Source organism: Ctenocephalides felis, unplaced genomic scaffold (assembly GCF_003426905.1).
Source record: "Ctenocephalides felis isolate EL2017-DRISC unplaced genomic scaffold, ASM342690v1 CF-g0.4_SCAFFOLD_01604, whole genome shotgun sequence".
Classification (NCBI taxonomy): Eukaryota; Metazoa; Arthropoda; class Insecta; order Siphonaptera; family Pulicidae; genus Ctenocephalides; species Ctenocephalides felis.
In genome coordinates this window covers 49,247,712-49,266,552 of record NW_020537758.1, presented here as the reverse complement: position 1 = coordinate 49,266,552, position 18,841 = coordinate 49,247,712, and the positions used below count along the sequence as shown (strand labels likewise).

At 25.6% G+C, this 18,841-nt stretch overlaps 1 protein-coding gene across 3 annotated transcripts in view; it reads right to left on the bottom strand.

The window, feature by feature from the left end:
* The window catches only part of LOC113372190 (sodium-independent sulfate anion transporter-like), a 34,006-nt gene that overhangs the window by 12,653 nt on the left and 2,512 nt on the right, over positions 1–18,841 (bottom strand). Inside the window, exon 2 of one of the 3 annotated variants that reach the window (XM_026612514.1) lies at positions 13,134–13,285. In XM_026612514.1, coding sequence (XP_026468299.1) covers positions 13,134–13,191 — 58 coding nt within the window. In that variant the 5' untranslated portion in view covers positions 13,192–13,285. Of the gene's footprint in view, positions 1–2,199; positions 2,644–13,133; positions 13,391–18,841 lie in introns of those variants that run through there. The other 2 variants (XM_026612512.1, XM_026612515.1) reach the window with 2 other exon arrangements.

The window sequence follows — 18,841 nt, the reverse complement described above, 5'->3', positions numbered from 1 at the left end:
TTTGCATGTTTCAATTAAGTTGTTATAAAATTATAATAATGTACAAATAATAATAGCGATTATAAACACGCACTATCGATTATATTAACATTCATTATATTGAAAAAAGCGCAATTCATAAAAGTACTTATTTAAATAAAGAATGCAAAACATAAACGCAAATAATATAAAATAATTCCACCTGAAGTATCTGATATTTTTGCTAGTAACACGTAAATTTGTAGATAATCTTATCTGCTGATAAAATTCTTTTGGAACGTGGGCATGATTCATGATTATAGAAAAGTATAAATGTTATATGGTAATGTACATTCTTTTCTGTCAAAATATCAAAAAAAAATTACCTATCCTACTGTTAGCTTTAAGGTGAAAAAATTATTAATAAAATTTATCGAATAAAATGTTTAAATTTTATCCAGGCAAAATTTTGAATAAAGTAACAAATACAGTAATGGAGAAAACCAGGTTATAACTTAAACTAAGTAGCACATGGCACCACTGTATAAGGAAATGAACTGAATCAGTAAATCTGTTTTAATTGTTTTAACAAACCCAAATGATTTCCTACTTGTGAACCAAATGCATTTAATTACTTAATTTTAGTACATTCAATAAAACTGTTAATTATTTTTTTTTGCATTTTACATTATTTGTATGTATGTCTTACTTTTATTTTAAAAAATTGAATACAATTTAATCATATTGTATTAAAAAACTGTGTCACGGTTGCGGTCTTACTGATTTACTATTCATGAACAATTTAGTTAATATAACTACATATTTTGAAAATGAGGGCAAAGTAAATTCAACGCAAAATAATTATTTTGTGGTTTAATAGTATACAAATCGTTTTGTAATAATAAAAATGCTGATGTTGTTTTCATTAAACCTATATCGTCAAAAATTTACATTCTGAACAAATATCATTAATATGTTGTACCATTTCTTAATTTTTTTCTTTCAAGTTATGGGTTAAAGATAGAATAAGTTTTATATATCAATTTTAATTTTATTTATATTTGCTTGGATACACAACAACAACAAATAAATCCTTTTTGATATGAAACAATCAAATGATAAAATTGCAGATGACAAGTTGCGAAATCTAGTCTACATATGTCAAGAGATGAAATCAGATTAGATGATAAAATAATAATTCTGAATATATTAGATTATCATCAATTTTATTCAAATAAATAAGTCAGTTTATAATATTTTTTTGTAATAATTATTCATTACAATTATGATTATAATATACTTTACTAGTCTTTGAGACTAAACAAAGGTGTGAAAAAAAATGTAATATAAAACAAGCACAAATATATGTAAAATCAATTCAAGTAAGTCATTATTCATCAAAGGTGCCACAGTCAATATTTGCTCATTAAGGGCTAGATATAAGGCAATGTAGGCATATAAGGTTATGTATTGCTATATCATATATTACTATATTTGTATTATCATAATATATGTGTTATTAAAATTGTATTTTCAAATCCTCCTGGTGCTACTCTGTGGGCTATATGATAAACAAATTAATAAATAAATAATGTCTTTTTATTTTAATGGGCAGGATAATTTCAGACTTTATTAGGTGATTTAAATTGTGTTATATTATCATGTCTATTTTCTGAATTTTGATGAATGTTATACATTCGTTGCATAAAATTTATTTATTCAAAATTAAAATTCCCAAATATAGAGTCATTTATATGATTAGAATATAAATAATAATTTTTAGACGTATATAATTTATTGTTTACGATGAAACAGTAATTCATGATATTAAGTAATTTGATGATTTATGATATTTTAAATCTGAATTATGTGGAATTTTATACACTCTTTGCACAAAATTTATTTATCCAACTTCATAATTACCAAATATATAGTATCATTTATGTGATTAATAATAATTTTAAGACGTATATAATTATCGTTTACGATTAAACAGTCATTCATAATATTAAGTAATTTGTCTAAATTTGTCACGTTTTCCCACTTGCATTAAGTGTTGTACTTGTGTTCATAATTAAAAAAAAAACGTTGGGATGGCATTTACAATATATGGTTTGTAAGATCAAAATTAAACGCAGACTAAGTAATCCCAGTCTATGATAATGAAAAATCGATTATTTTATCAGGCACACATCAAAACAAGCACCAGTCTTGTTTATTAAATTGTTAAAAAAAACTTACGACTCAGAAGACTGTCGGAAAAGTCCGCTTTCTCTGCCGTCATCGCCAATCAGCAAATATTAACATATACTATTTATTTAATAAACTAATCAGTTTTTTGTTTTCGTCAAAGCAAATAGAATATTCTCACGAAACCATTGATAAATCACATCGATAATAAAGTTTTTCCAGCGATATCGAGCCGCTGGCAATCGCGCTCGCACTAAACCCCAAACATTTTAGTTTGTAATGAAATCTGCCGTTCGTACTTCTGCTGGTTTCGATAAATTGTGACATCAGATTGACTGTCTTATCACGCATGACAGATCACATAATGAGAATTATCACATATCGATAAAAAATACATTGAAAATGATAGCCAAAGAGCTGGTGCAGCCGCACTTGGTCATGAAGGTAGAAATAGAGGAGACGAAATACTAACACGGTGTAGGTAAACTGTTTTGTTTTGGTCAAATTCAATAGGGTAGAGCGGGGCTAGTTGAGCATAGGGGCAAGTTGAGCAATCGAAATATCTCGAAAACTATTCACCGTCCGTTTAGGCATTATATGGCGGAAAGATAGAGGTTTGGGATAAATAAACATCCCGCGATCGCTAGTGGCCGCTGGACAAATGAGTGAGGCTCACCGGCGTTTTGTTTATTTTGAGACCAAAAAGTAAAAACGTAATTCATCACGAGTTTTCGTCTGGTTTAGTCAAATGTTATTTATTTTTAATCAGGTAAATGTTATTCTTCAATATAATCATAGTACTTTTAATATGCACAGAGATTCTGGCTATAATTCTCACGGTTTTTTTATAAACTCACTTTTATTTTGAAATTCCGAGTTGGGGTTAGTTGAGCATAGTTGCTAAACTTGTTCTGTCACTAAGACAATTATCATTAACTTCCAGAAATTGATTATTATTTTTAAGATTTAAGCTAAGTCTATGAGTAATAATATAAAGAAATAATGATTTTGAACAAAAATACTGAATATAATGCTAAAATAATTACTAAGATACGATATTGTTCTGTTGATTCTACTTTTCGTTAATTATTCAAAGCAAATTACTATAAGTTTTGTTTCTCTGTCAATAAAGATTATAAATATAGAACTGGTTATTAAAAACTTATTTTATTTCATCACTAATCGACATTGAATCTGTGATTTCATTATACTTTCTTAGTGCTCAACTTGCCTCACCTATGGGGTACATTGAGCATACTTGACTTTTTGCATTTAAACAGCTGTAGCTTTTAAATTTGACTTATTACCAAAAAATAGTATTAACACTTTTGTTAAGCGATAAACAACAAATCCATTAAGCCATATAGCAATTTATTGAGACTTTTCATTGAGGTGCTACATCCGTTTAAGTAAAAATTTGCTCAACTAGCCCCGCCCTACCCTAAGTCAAATCGTGATAGAAAATTACAGGAACTTAATTAAATCGATGTGCATTAAATTTGAAATTTTCTTCATAAGTCATTATAAAAATGTATTGATTTTTTAAAAAAAAATCAAATTTATGATACTGAACAAATATTATATATAGCAATTTCGTTTGTTTCGAAAATTTTTTGGAGATATATATATATATATATATATATATATATATATATATACATATTAGGGCGGGTCTATTTTATGATCACTTAGGCACATATGGTTTTCGGATACAAGGGTTCAAAATAAGATACTCCACTGAAAAAACCATACTTCTATAATAATTCTAATGTCCCGTGCATTGACTCACAGTTTTTTTTTTAATTTCAATAATTATTACAACTGTTACAATATCCGTAATATGATGATTTAATATACAATAATATATATTGACTCACAGATAAAGGTAAAATTTTGAAAAATCACTTAAGGAAGTCTCAGGGGCTAAACTACGGGCATGGGTAATTCGGCCTTTCAAAATAAGTGAGGGTCGGTCATACATTTGGACCCGATTGGGGCACTATAAATGGGTCAAAATAAAATTTTTCAAATTTTATCCCTTATTTTTGGGTCCATGCACTGGACATCAGAATTCATTTTAGATGTATGGTTTCTTCAGCAAAGTATTTTATTTTGATCCCTAGTATGCGAAAATCATATGTGCCTAAGCATACAAATCAACCTTCATATATAAATGAAGAATAGTTTTCATCTTTCAATGTAATATATCCTAAATAAGCAAATAAATTTGATATTGCATTTTTAATACATAGTTACTTATATTTGTGTACTATATTCCCTATGTATACACGATACATTTTGTATTCAAAATTCATAATAATCATTAAACTTTGTACAATATATTACTTAAATTAATAAAATATTATTTGTTTATAGAACTTGGATTTGTCTAAAATAAAAATTAAAATAAAACAAAATGCTTTTATCAATATTTCGAAACTATGCAGGTTTCATTCTTAGGGCATATTTAAAAAATTAACAAATATGATTTTTATATTATAAATAAACAAAATGTTTGTATGTATTAATTTAGCATTTTTTATATGATAAATACAAAACCAAAGAGTTATTTACATTCAAGATCATAGAGAAGCAACAAAAGTATAACAAGACTAAACTTTATTTTATAAAAAAAGTATTAATTGTTCTGAAAAATATTATTACTATTCAAATAATATTTTGTAATACAATTTTATATATGCTTCTGTTATCTATATTTTATGTTTATTATGATATTAAAATGAACAAATATGATTTTTATCTTATAAATAAACGAAAGGATTGTATATAATATTTTATATAGGATTTTTTTTATTTGATAAATACAAAAAACAACAGTTATTTACATTCAAGAGAATTGAGAAGCAACTGAAGTATAATGCTAAACATTTTTTTATGAAAAGAAGTTATTATCGTTTTAAAAAATATTAAACTATTCTGAGAATATTCTGTAATATACTTTTGTATATATTTCTAATATATATATATATATATATATATATATATATATATATATATACATATATATATATATATATATATATATATACTTTATTTTTATTATGATAATAACATATTTTTATAAAAAAAGTTCAGTGTAATACTTTAACTGTTTTTCCTATTGTCCGCAGTTAATTTCATTTTTGATCAATTAAAAAGAACTATTTTAAATTTCTTGAAAAAATACATTCATTTCTTATTACATAAATAGAAACACGTTCTTAACAGATATTCTAGGGATGAAACGAACATAGTTTCGAAACGTAGACAATACATTATATTAAAAACTTAAAAATTATATTGGATATTAAAATTTGTTATTTTTACGCTTAGTAAAAACATTTTCACAACACAATAATAAGATAATTTAAGATCAGGAAAATTGAGTTTTTTGTTGATAATGAAGAAATAAAAAAATATAAAGAAATAAATTAGCACGAATATATAAATTATTGCTACTATCTACATCATTATTATATATATTATATATACTATATAATATTGTTATATATTATATAGCAATAATTTAAACATGAAACGCAAGTTTGGCTGCAAAAGAGCGAGGCGAAAATACTGATTCATCCAAATTAAACGATATTACCACATAATTTAATTATATTTGAATTAAAAATATCAAACGATATTAATGAAATTTATTTTATATAAAGGTAAAAAAGATGTAAAAATATTCTAATATATCAGATTTAAAAAATATATAAAATCTAGAATAATTCATATTAAAATTCTTACAAAACGTGCTAGGCGACAAAAAATAACAAAGCAAAATTGCAACATTACTCTATAATTTACCAAATCTTTGGCTATCAATAAACGCTTTTTTATGTTTACGACACACAATAACTGAAATCACATGATGGTAAAAAAAATTATCCAATTGATATAAACACTGATTCGGAAATTAACCGGCGCGAAACACAAACAATACTAATATTTATAAGAAAGAATACTATATACAAGTTTTAACAGGTGGGCGTAGGTGTGTGTGTTTGTGCGTACAAACCTGGAGACAAACTAATGATGGTCGAGAATAGAAAGTATATTTATTAAAATAGCAAACATCGATTTTGTAATATAATTTATGAACTTAGGGCTGCCCACAAGTTATTCAATCGGATCGATCATTCGATGTTCGTATAACTTCAAAATTAACTCTCTTGTATCACATTCGCAATGTAAACTAGTCGGTATTGGAATTTTGCCTTGAGGCAAGTTACATGAACTTCCCGATATGTGTAAATCGACTTAATCAATAAAAAATAAATTAACTTATGAGTGATTAAGAGTATTCCGGGCGGATTTATTACACATGATTGAAAACGAACGAACACATTAACTCGGATTATTCTCTAAAAGCAAATTTTCAAAAATAAATAATTTTTATAATTAAAGCAGTTTACGTAGGACCGTAATGGTTTAGTTTTAGTATGTTTATTGAGATCAAGTGCTCTATCGTTATACGAAGTAAATCGTCTAATTTTAACTTAAACTGACGTCAAAAAAAAACTACTCATTTTTTCAAGCTATGATGAATTTTTAATTCAGTAAGTTGTATAAGACCATGATATATATCGCAAAAAAAGTTCCATAAGAATCGGCTTAAATTTTTTTTTAACAGTTAATTACAAGAAAACGGCTCGGTAGAGTTTCACCTAAAACTAATCAGTATCATTCCCAAATAATAACTTTCGTACAGTTTTTTTAAATCGATTCGGTAGTATGAGCTTAAATGTGGGCGAAAAATTTAACACTTTTTTCAAATTACAAAGAAACGGCTTGGCCGATTGTTGCACAAAACTGACAAACAAAAATCCACATCGAGGTGCATCAAACTTCGATTTACGGCAAAAAACCTGTTCATACATTTGCTCATTCGATTCAGAATGGCTTGAAACGTCGAGAAAACATAAAATTAGCGAATCGGATTACATTCGATCAGCCTTACATTAAAACAATATGTAGACCGAATGGCTTTTATAGAGTCAAAAGTAAGTTTTTTGGTCCCATATTTAAGCCTGTCACAATCGTCCTGAAGACGTGGACTTAACTTATATTTAGGAATAATATAAAAACTACTTATTCATTACAAACAGTTTCGAGGTTTCATATGATCATTTAATTAACTTTCCGTAGGGTAGTTATAGTAATGGGCTAAAAATCGAAAATTAAATTTTTGCGTTTCTCCACCTCTTTGGCATACCTCAGAAAAAATGGAAGTGTGTGCGTGTGTGTGTTTTGTATGCCCGCATTTTTTCGTTCACAAAAAATTTTAGTTTTTGAGAGAACTAAGCATCCGATATGAATGATTCTAAAAAAATTCTGCTTGTGTTGGCAAAATAATTGCTTTTGGGAAAAAAATTATTAATATTAGACAATTTTACAGTATTTATAATAATCTATTCGAAATATTTATTATTCCTCGAACATTTCGTTACGGCACGGAAAGTTTCAGCAATTTGCCTTAAGGCACGATGCCATACACCACTAGTTATTATTTTATTTTTTTTATTATTATGTTGTCTGTGAAATTTAAGTCAGAACAACTGGCCCGAATCAGAATGCTGAGTAATGCCAGTTCAAATTATATAATTACAACATTTTGAAGTTCTATTCATAAATATCCATATAAATAAAATAATTTAAATAGCATGAAGATTTCATGAAGTTTCTTATAAATTTTTCGTAGATCAGAAATTACTTCTTTTTTCATTAATATTGTGAGTTTTTTCATTTTCAGTTACTAACTAATTATAAGTTGAATAATAAAGCTTTACCACGTTTTTTGAAAAATGACATCTGTATTTATTTGGTGTTTTTTATAATACTTCTCTTATACATGCACTGTATAGTTTAAAAACATAGTTTAATTTGTTGGAAATTCCAACATAAAAATTCAAAAATTTAAAAATTATGAAAAAAAGGTTGGTACACTAGTTGATGATGATTAGTTGATGATAACCAGCACTCATTATTTAAATATCTTTAATAATTTTCATAATTCAAAATTATCATAGGATCAGCTTAAAATTTCACAACTATATTATTACCATTATTATAATATTATTAAAAAATAGTACTAATAAAAAATAATTTATTTTAATTAAATTGTCACACAGCACTACTTTCAAGCAAAATATCTACTCAATACGCATTTAGTTTTTTGCAACTTAAGATATTATTACGAAAGCTTGTTTTTAGTTTGGTTAGCACTATAAATTAATAAATAATTTATGTATATCGATTAGAGCGATATGATATCATTCGAGATTGTTAACGAGTTACAAAACAACGATTTTAAAACTATTTGAATTATTATCTACTGATAATAGTATGCAGGATTCTCACATGCAAATAACAATATAATTATATACAATTTCCACATATATACTTGCATTTGTATATATTATGGTAAAAAGCAATATATAAATAATAATTGGTTGAAAAATATAATTAGAACGTTTTAAAAAAAAAATCGCTTTATTACACCAAATTTTTAAATAATAATAACTGCAGTCCACGCTGATAATTAAATTAAGCTCAATTTTAAACATATTAAAAATAGTAGAAGATCAGAAAATGTAAACAATATTTAAAAAGAAACTAGATATAAGTAACATTTTACATTATAGACACTTTCTTGATTTTGTGTGTAAATCAACAACTTAATCAAAATTGAAAATTTGGAATCAATTGATCGCGACTTGACACATAAAATTAGAAAATAGGATTGTCATGCAAAAATGAGGTAAAATTTTACAATAAAATATATTTTTAATTATTAAAATAGTAGTAGATCAGAAAATGTAAGCAATATTTAAAAAGAAACTAGATGTAAGTGACATTTTATAGCCAGTTTTTTGATTTTGTGTGTAAATTAACAACTTAATCAAAATTGAAAATTCCGAATGAATTGAATGTCATAACATTAGATAATATTAGAAACGACACATAATATTAGAAAATAGGATTGTCATGAAAAAATGATCTAAAATTTTACATTAAAATATATTTATAATATTTATAAAATAATATAAGAGTGTTATAAAAATATGGTTGCAATAGAGACGAAGCTGGAAGTATTGAATTTCCACCAGGCGCATATAAAACTAACAAATGCAATTTTCTTGCAACCGTCTTGATTCTTATTGATCTCAAATCAATAAAAATATATATCACCTCATAAATCAATATAATTAAAATTTATTCCAGTATAATCTTCTCACGGTATAATTTAATTAAATTAATCCTTGGATTAAATGTTAATTTAATCCAAGTTAATTAAATGATACTATAATCAAAGATCAGATAAAGATAGATATCATAAATTAGATTTTTTTAAGTCTTCACCTACGATAATATTGTTATAAAAATAATTAGATTACAAAGATAATTTTATCAAATCATTAGAAATATATAAATCAATATCTTTTTGATATTTACAATACTTATCAAGCTTGTTAATCTAATTTAGAATATAAAAAACCCAGGATTTAACACTGAGTGTTTGGATTAATGCAAAATGGAGATGCTGCTCAAGTCACGTAGAGAAAAATTTTGTTTGCTATTAGTAAGATAAATATAAAATTTAATGTCAGCATGATGAAAGTTTTCATGTAAACTTGTAAAGCTCATAATCATTAAGTTCTAGGTTAATTAAAAAAACCTTAAGAGTTCCGTTTATAAGAATAATCTGACTGGCATATTTGAGGTAATCTAAACTTGTTATATAATATTATAATATATGACACTAACATATTCGATCGGCGCCAAATCTATATTGTGATATTTTTCAGCAATTAGGTTCTAATTAAAATAAAATAATATTTATGCATGCATTAAATGTATGTCTTCAGAGTAACTTTAATAAAACAATTAGAATATTATATACCCAGATGCACTGCATTTTATTTTAACTACTCATAAAATGAATTAAAATAAATATTTATGTATTTAACTCCATACCAAAACATGTATTAAAAGCTCGAGCTTACTAGCATTATTGGAAAACTCATTTTAAAAAACATAGGTGACTGAGATAGATATTTTCTCTATATATCAAAACAGTAAATAGCAAGTAATATGAAAATTAAAATATTATATATTATTTATCTTAATAACTCTGTCATCGTTCTTTTCGAATTTAATTAGAATTATGCCAATTCATCAGCATGAAAGAGACATGTAATCATTACTACTTGTTAAACTTAAGTTCCTTTTGAGATACTATAATTAAATAAATATCAAAATACGACAAAAAGTGCTACAAATTAATCGCAGTCTATAAAGCAATAATTGAAGTGCTGATAAATATAATTAATTTGTAATCGTTTGTTATAGATATAACAATCTATTGCAAACAATTAATGGTAAGAAGTTACGTAAACTTCATAGACAAATAAACTACTCAAACAAAAGATAATAATTTTAGTTTGATGGACAGGTTGTTGTATTTATTATTTTGTGATCAGACAAAAAATCTCGATTTTTTGCTTGTTTGCGGAACTACACAATTTGTAAAACTGCGCAATGCCACATATTATAGGATAACTTATAAAATGTATATTTCAAATTATGATGAAATATGATGAATATTAGTTATATTAAAGCGACCGATTTTATATAATCTGTCTCGTTCATTACAAAAAGTACCCAATTCGGTTAAAAGTTCTGGCATATAAAATCAATTATCATATAAGTACGACTTAAGAAATTAGCTTATTGTGTCACATATTAATACATTCGTAAAATAGCGTGACTTTAATCTATGATATTTTTTATTACAAGGTCAGTAGCAAAAATTTGTGATTGCAAATAGCGATATCTGCAATAACATTGCAAAAAATGCAACAACATCATTGTTCTAATTTCACCTTGCATCGATAGCAGAAAAGAAAAATGTCAATAAAAGAAATTTAAATGTTTTCTCAATATACTTAGGATAAAAAATAATAAAAAAAAATATTTAAAGGTATCAAATAATTTATTTATTTATTTATTCATAAGCAAGCCGTAATCAATAATAATAGATATTAGTTCAGGCTAATATAGTTATAATATAATAATAATATAATTTAATATAACATAATATAATAATATTCAGATAATAGTTATACAATTATAATAAAGTTTTTCTTTCACTAGAAATAGCCTTCGATATTTTGAGATAAGTTGCAAAAAATGAGATGCAGGACTCTATAATTTGGAAAAGCTCAAAATGAATCAAGCCTCATATCATTCTCATAATATTAAAAAAACTTAGTTATTATATTTGTATTTTAACTTGGTTATGTATGAAAAAATTTAATTTATTTTGATTTACTATTTTAATATTGCAAAATTCTACATGCATAAATAAATATATTAAGTGACACCTATTACTTTGTTATTATATTTATATTTTAATTTAGTTATGTATAAAATAATGTTAATTTATTTTGATTTACTATGTCAATATTGCAAAATTCTACATGCATAAATAAATTAATTAAGTGATACCTACTGAAATAGCATAGATATTTAAAAAAAAACAAAGTAATTTGGTGCAAATCTAAAAACCTATGGTGCATGACATCGTGTTTTAAAGCAAATTGCTGGAACTTCCCGTACCGATAATTAAAAATTTTAAAATCTTTGCACATTTTTTGAAAACTTAGAAAAAAGGAGGTTTTTGATACTTTTTTAAAAGCTTGAATTTTTCTTTATATTTCGAAATTTAGTAAAGTATAAACTTTGAATTTCACTAAAAATTTTGAACATTTTTTCAAAGCAATGCTGCTGCATGACTGTTTTGGAGAAGAAATATCTAAGCGCGTAAGCGCCGCATTCCAGTCTAACGAATAAACATTGGTACCGAACCCATAGAAATGTAAACAAAATTTATACATATTATTTATATCTCTATAAAATATCTGATAATATTGTTGTGCATATGACTTATAACCATTTCTCGCCACCAAATGGCATTAATTTTCACTTTTCTCATTCAATCTCTGAAACAGTTGGACCTGCTTTTGCAAAAATTTAAACTATACTTTATTTTGTCGATACAAACAACATGTTATTTGAATTATTCAAATCAGACGCTCCCTTCTCTCAAAAACTGTATTATCATTTTTAGCCTTTTTTCCCCATATCATCGGAACATCATTTTGGCTAGACCTATCTTTGCCAAAAACTAATCAGCACGTCTCCTTATCAATACAAATTGAATGTTTTTTGAATTATTCAAATCCGTTGATCCGTATTCCCAAAATCATTGACAAAAATTTGTATCCGCACACATACACACACATACCATTTCTTTCTTAGGTATGCCAAGATGTTCAGAAACCTCTAAAACTTGAAAATATATACAAATTTTCATTTTCGATTTTTTTGCTATTACCCACCCTACGGGAAGTTAAAAAAGACAGAATCTATAAAAGAATGAAATATTCATGTCGAATATGATTTTAGTAAGTTTTTTGTATACATTTATATATTATAAAAATATTTGCGTACAAACATTCTTCACATTAGATAATCTACGTGAAATAATTTAAATAATATAATAGTAAGCTTCTATTGATATTCCATTGTACATTATTTTCAAAGATACAAATACAAGCAAAATCTTCCAAGAATTTGGTACTTATAATTCTTATTTAATCGGTGACTATATAATTTGGATGTTTCCCTATAATTATTAGTTAAATCGTAAGAAACCAATTTTCTTGTATGAAATTTAGTAATGCATTTAAACAAATAGCATTCATTGAAGATTATATAATTATAAAAAAATAAAAATTGTAATATATTTGCAATATTAAAATAGTATAAATTACAAAAATAAATACAATCAAAAATTATTCATTTGAAATTATCCTTTAACCTTGTAAGTATTTTTTAAATTCATTAAAATTCATATATCCATTACAAAGATCCTTGCAAATACCGATTATCAATTACATAAAAATCCATATCATTACCGTTTCCTTGTTTTTGCCCATTGCCATTGTTGGTCAGTTCGAATGAGTTCCGTTTCATTTTACACTTTTTATTTAAACACTACAGTTTTTCACATATATTTTTAAATTTTCCCACTATTCGTTTGTTTAGTGTCTGTTTATTTTCACAAACACTAATAGAAACACATGTATATTGTAATCAAACACTCATATTACAAGTTTTCTGACCGTGCAACTTGAAATCTGACCGTGAACTTCACATATGGAATTCAGCTGAGCTGTATGTAACGTATTTGTGGATGATTATTAAAATAATTACGTAACTGATAGTAAAAAATCATATTCTTTGATTTATAAGAGATGGTAAACAGTTTTAATATGTTTTCATGTTTAATACGAAGTTTTAAGGTTTAATACGAAATCAATTTTCATTAATGTTTCAAAATGTTAAATATGTAACAGATTTTTTGGCAAAAATAGGAAGAAATAGTAGACACCCTTACCAACAATACCAATTTTACTGTCTATTTGACCAGAATTAAAGAATCTCTTATGAGAGAATTTGATCTATTTCATATAAAAGATCCAGACATATAATTCCAGACAGATCGTTATAAATATATATCCATCATATAATGTAAATATTATCAATTAGTTTCTGTTCAATATAAATATAAACTCAGCCAGAAGAATTCGTGGTATTCCACAATCCAAAATTATTCCAAATTTATTTTAAGCAGTAGATATTGAATATTTGATATTCGAAATATTTTGCAAAAATATATTATAAAAATTTTGGAATTTGTAAAATTAACGTCTGATAATAAAATATCTAATTAATTGACATAATTTATTATTTGGGAATTTGATTAACTCTTCAAATCACATCAAAGGTAAAGCTATTAGGATATTATTGAAAATATAATTATTATAGTTGATTGATTAACAAATAATATTTAATACATCGATAGAAATATACATAGTGGTTTAAATAAAAGTGATTTTACTCACTTTTCTCAGACAATATTAATATTTCTTAAAAAAAACTAATCTCGAGAATCTAAGGTTACTCTATAAAAAAATATATAAATTAAGTTTTGATGTAAATAACAATATTATTGTCAAGACCATTAATACCGTAGATTCGTCATGCCCAATTAACTCTTTAATTATTGTTACATAATTCGATTAAATTAATAATAACAAAATTGAGATAACTTGCCGTATTAACTCTTTAATTATCATTACATAACACAATTAAATTAATAATTTATAAATAATGCATTTATATTCAGTTAACTCTACATTTGACGAGTAACAGAATTATTTTGTAATTTAACACTTATTGTTAAATATGAAAATTTAATTACTTGTCGACAACTGAATGTAAAATATTTTCTATATGGCATGATTAAAAGTCTGTATCATGAATTTAAAATGTTTGTTACAAAATTTATTTATTATCCGTCTAGCCTGCAAAATAACAAAATTAGTTTTGTATACAATGCATAAATGAAACGTTAATCTTATTGAAAAGTATTTAACAAAATTCTTGGAAATAGATTAATAAATTAATAAATGAAATCTTAACTCTCACAATAATTTCTAGATATTCTATTAATCAACGTTGATTTAGCAATGACTGTGAGTATTTTTTTGTTTCCCAAAGTAGTTCAGTATGACAGAAACATTATTTTACCATTAAAGATAAATACCAACGATTTTCCCTTTACCATGTTACTTTGGAATGAAAGTTGAACTTTCACTATTAATTTGACAAATGGAATTTTATTCAATGTAAAGGCTCCTTCAGGAGTTTTATGTGTTTAACAATTTTTGGCAATAAGCAGTAAGAAAATAAAGATCAAACTTTGCATACTCGAGGTGAGAACACTAAATAAATTCAATAAACTTTTTATAAATTTATTTGGCTCTGCCATTAAAAATTTGCTAAATAAAAATACGCTTGCCAATGTTTTTTCTCTCTGCAACGAAAGTATAACTTTCACTATCAATTTGATAAACTGCGTCTTAAATTCATGTCGAGACACCCGGTCCATCAATATTCAATCATAATCATTGCGTACAAATATTGATTGAAATAGGAATTTTTTAAGTAAACTAAAATACTACTGTGTTTGTGTACACGCTCAATTTGCGGTTCTGTGCGAAATATATTTGAAAAATTATTGTTAGCCCACTTAAAGAGACTAATAGCTCTATTATGCGAGCACAAATGCCTGAATAATTACAGCTATTGTATTGTTATATTGCATTAGCATTCGTGGTATGTACCTCGTTTAAGTGTTATTGCGGTGAAACTGATACAATACACACTTTCGAGAATGGTAGATTAAGGTTTGGTGGATTATTTTTCTCTAATATTATATTTATAAACTAGAATTTGGCATTCGAATTAAAAATTTTGCGTTCAGGCATTACCTGCTCATGTATACGTATCTCATCTTTTTCTGACTATCAAATACTTAATCTAATAACATTATTTTTGGAATATTCGAAAGGATTTAAAAATTGTCTTTAAAATTAAAATACTAAAAATAATATTTGCGTATAGTACCTAAAAATCAAGCAGATTTGTATCAAAACTTACAAATTTTGATTAAATTTATACAGACACGATTCGATCGCCACAATATGCATTTTGATGTACCGATTGAATAAAAAGTCATATAAATAATCCTACTATTAAAGAAAAATGCATCAAACAAATATGAAACAAAAGTTTTATACAAATGAAAAATCGTACTTTCCTCTTGGCTATAAGATATTAAAATAATAAAAAATCGTTGAGTATATCAAAATATTACATTTTTAAATTAAATTATTATACTCGAATGAAACTTTATGGTTTTGTTAATTATCAGTCCAGTATTCGTCCCTCAAACGCCTTTTTCCTGACTATAGTCGGTGAACAATTTTAGAACCGTATTTAAGATTGAAATAATGAGGAAAATATTTACAAAAATAGGTTAGAAATGTATCTACTAAACTTGACTAAATATGATTAAGGAATATGATTAGGAAAGCTCCTGACTATCAAAGATATTATTTTTTGATTATTACTGGTTTGTCACCAATTTAATAATCGTATTTAAAATTGAAATGCTGAGAAGGGTATTTGCAAAAAAATGTAAAGAATTCGGTTTGATTGATTAAATTAAAAATATTTCTTGACTATTAAAGATAAAATTAAGCATATAGTATAAAATTTTGAACTTTAATATTTGGTAAACAATTTAAAAATCGTAATTAGAACTAAAATACTGAGTAGAATATTTGCATATATAGGTTAGAAATTCAGCTAATACCTACTGAAATTGGCTAAAGATGATTAAGTTAAGAATCTTTGCAGACAAATGAGAACAAAACTATAAAGACAATATTATTCGAATATTACTAGTTGCTTAAAAACTCAAAAATTGTGATAAATTAAAAAAAATGATGAGAACAACTTTTGAAAATAGGCAATTCATATAGATGACTATTAAAATTAAGTATACGATTACGATCTTTACAGTTATTAATTAAAATTAAAAGTAATTTACATAAAATTTGTAGTTATTTATGCTTAATTAAATAGTTTCCTAATTCTTAGTCGACTACTGATTTAGATAGATTTTTTTTTAATTACAACGTTTATTACTGTTAAATAGTTAACATCTAGAAAATTAAGTACATAATTGGTATAATTACAAAATTGCTTTGAAATTTAACTATTATAGAGAAAAATCATCTAACTATTCGAGACAGAAATTAAATAACAAGTAAAATTTCATATTATTGTCTTGGCAACAATATATGTATTAATAAAAAATCCCAGAACAACAAATTACGTCTACTTTTGTGTGATAAAATCAAATTATGCATGCTACGTGCTTGCAACTATAAATAATAACTTGTGGGGTGGGTGGCATCGTGCCTTAAGTCAAATTGCTGGAACTTCCCGTACCGTAACGAAATGTTCGAAGAATACTGAATGTTTTCAAATAGATTACTATAAATATTGTAACATTGTCTAATATTTATAAGAATTATATAAATTGCATTGCAAAGTTAAAATTATTTGTAAAGTATATTAGAACTATAGTCAGAATTAAAAATTAAATCTGAATTATTTTCGATAAACAAAAAAAATTTAAAAAAAAAAAAAGTTGAAACAATTTTTTTTTTCCAAAATCAATTATTTTGTTAAGACAAGCAGATAGTTCTTTGAATCAATTAAATTGAACGCTTAGTTCTCTCAAAAACTGTCATATTTTGTACATTTAGCTCCGTATCTTTGAAATGGCTGGGCCTGCCTTTGCGAAAAACTAATAACCACTTCTCCCAATCATTACTAATTGAATGTTTTTTAGATCATTCAAATCGGATGCTACGTTCTCTCAAAAACTCGATTTCTATTTTCTGCACTCTTTGCTCTTTATCTCCGTAACTGCTGGACCTGCCTTTGCCAAAAACTAATCAGCACATCCCCTTATCAATAGGAATCGAATGTTTTCTGAACCATTCAAATCGGTTGATCCGTACGCCCGAAAATATGGACGAAAAATTCTATCCATATATATACACACACACATCCATTTTTTCTGAGGTATGCCAAAATGTTCAAAAACCTTCAAAACGTCGATTATCCTTTATCATCCTTATTACTTTCTCGAAATGTTTTACACCACTCCATAAACCGAATCAGACAGATAATAAAGCGCAAAAAAAAATCACAAAAGGTGGATAACGCGAAAGTGCGCGGCGGCGGCGGCGGGTCATGCCCGCAGATGAAGAGAACTGACAAGAAAACAGAGAACTGTGTCATGTCGAATGATAACGCGATTGTTGACATGAAAAAATTAACATTATCGACTTTAGAGTTGTTGAACATTTTTACACGTTTGATAAAAATATCTATGTTTCATAAGATGTTTTTAAAATTCTATTAATAATCGTCGTAAAGAAGTAGTCATAGAGAAATTGTGGAAGAAAAATTACTAGAAGGCATCAACTATAAAAATGATAAATAAATACAAAAGTAAAAAAGTGAATAATTTAAATATTTTATATTTTAAAAATAATTAATGATAAATTGTTCTGTGAAATCAAATTAATTAAGGTAAATTCAATGCATGCAAAAATGCATTTTAAATACGTAGAAGATTAAACCAAAGAATAAAGAGCACGATTATAATAATTGATAAAATTAAAGAGAAAAATATGAGAAACCCACATTAAACCTTTCTACTCGGATGCTACAAAATTCAAATAAATCTCAGAATTCGCGAGTGAAATAGTAAATTAAAAATACACATGTATTCAATCAGATTTAAAATTTAAAGTAATCATCGTGAAAAAATGTTTAAATATTTTTATAGAACGTCTTGTCTTGAACGATTGTAACAGTAGATTATAGTTCCTGACTATATTTGGTAAATTAATTTTAATAGACAAAAAAATTAAAAATAATTAATTACCTATCAAATCAAATTACTTAAGGTAACCTCAATACAGTTAAAAATGTATTTTTAATACATAGAATATTAAATTGAAGAATGAAGAGCACATTTATAGGTATTATAAATTAGTAAAATTAAAGAGAAAAATCTACAGTACCCACGTTAATATAGCATATTAAAAACCACATTTATACAATCAGATTTAAAATTTCAAGAAGTCTAATCATTGCGAAAAAATGAAGATATTTTTATAGAGAAATTGTG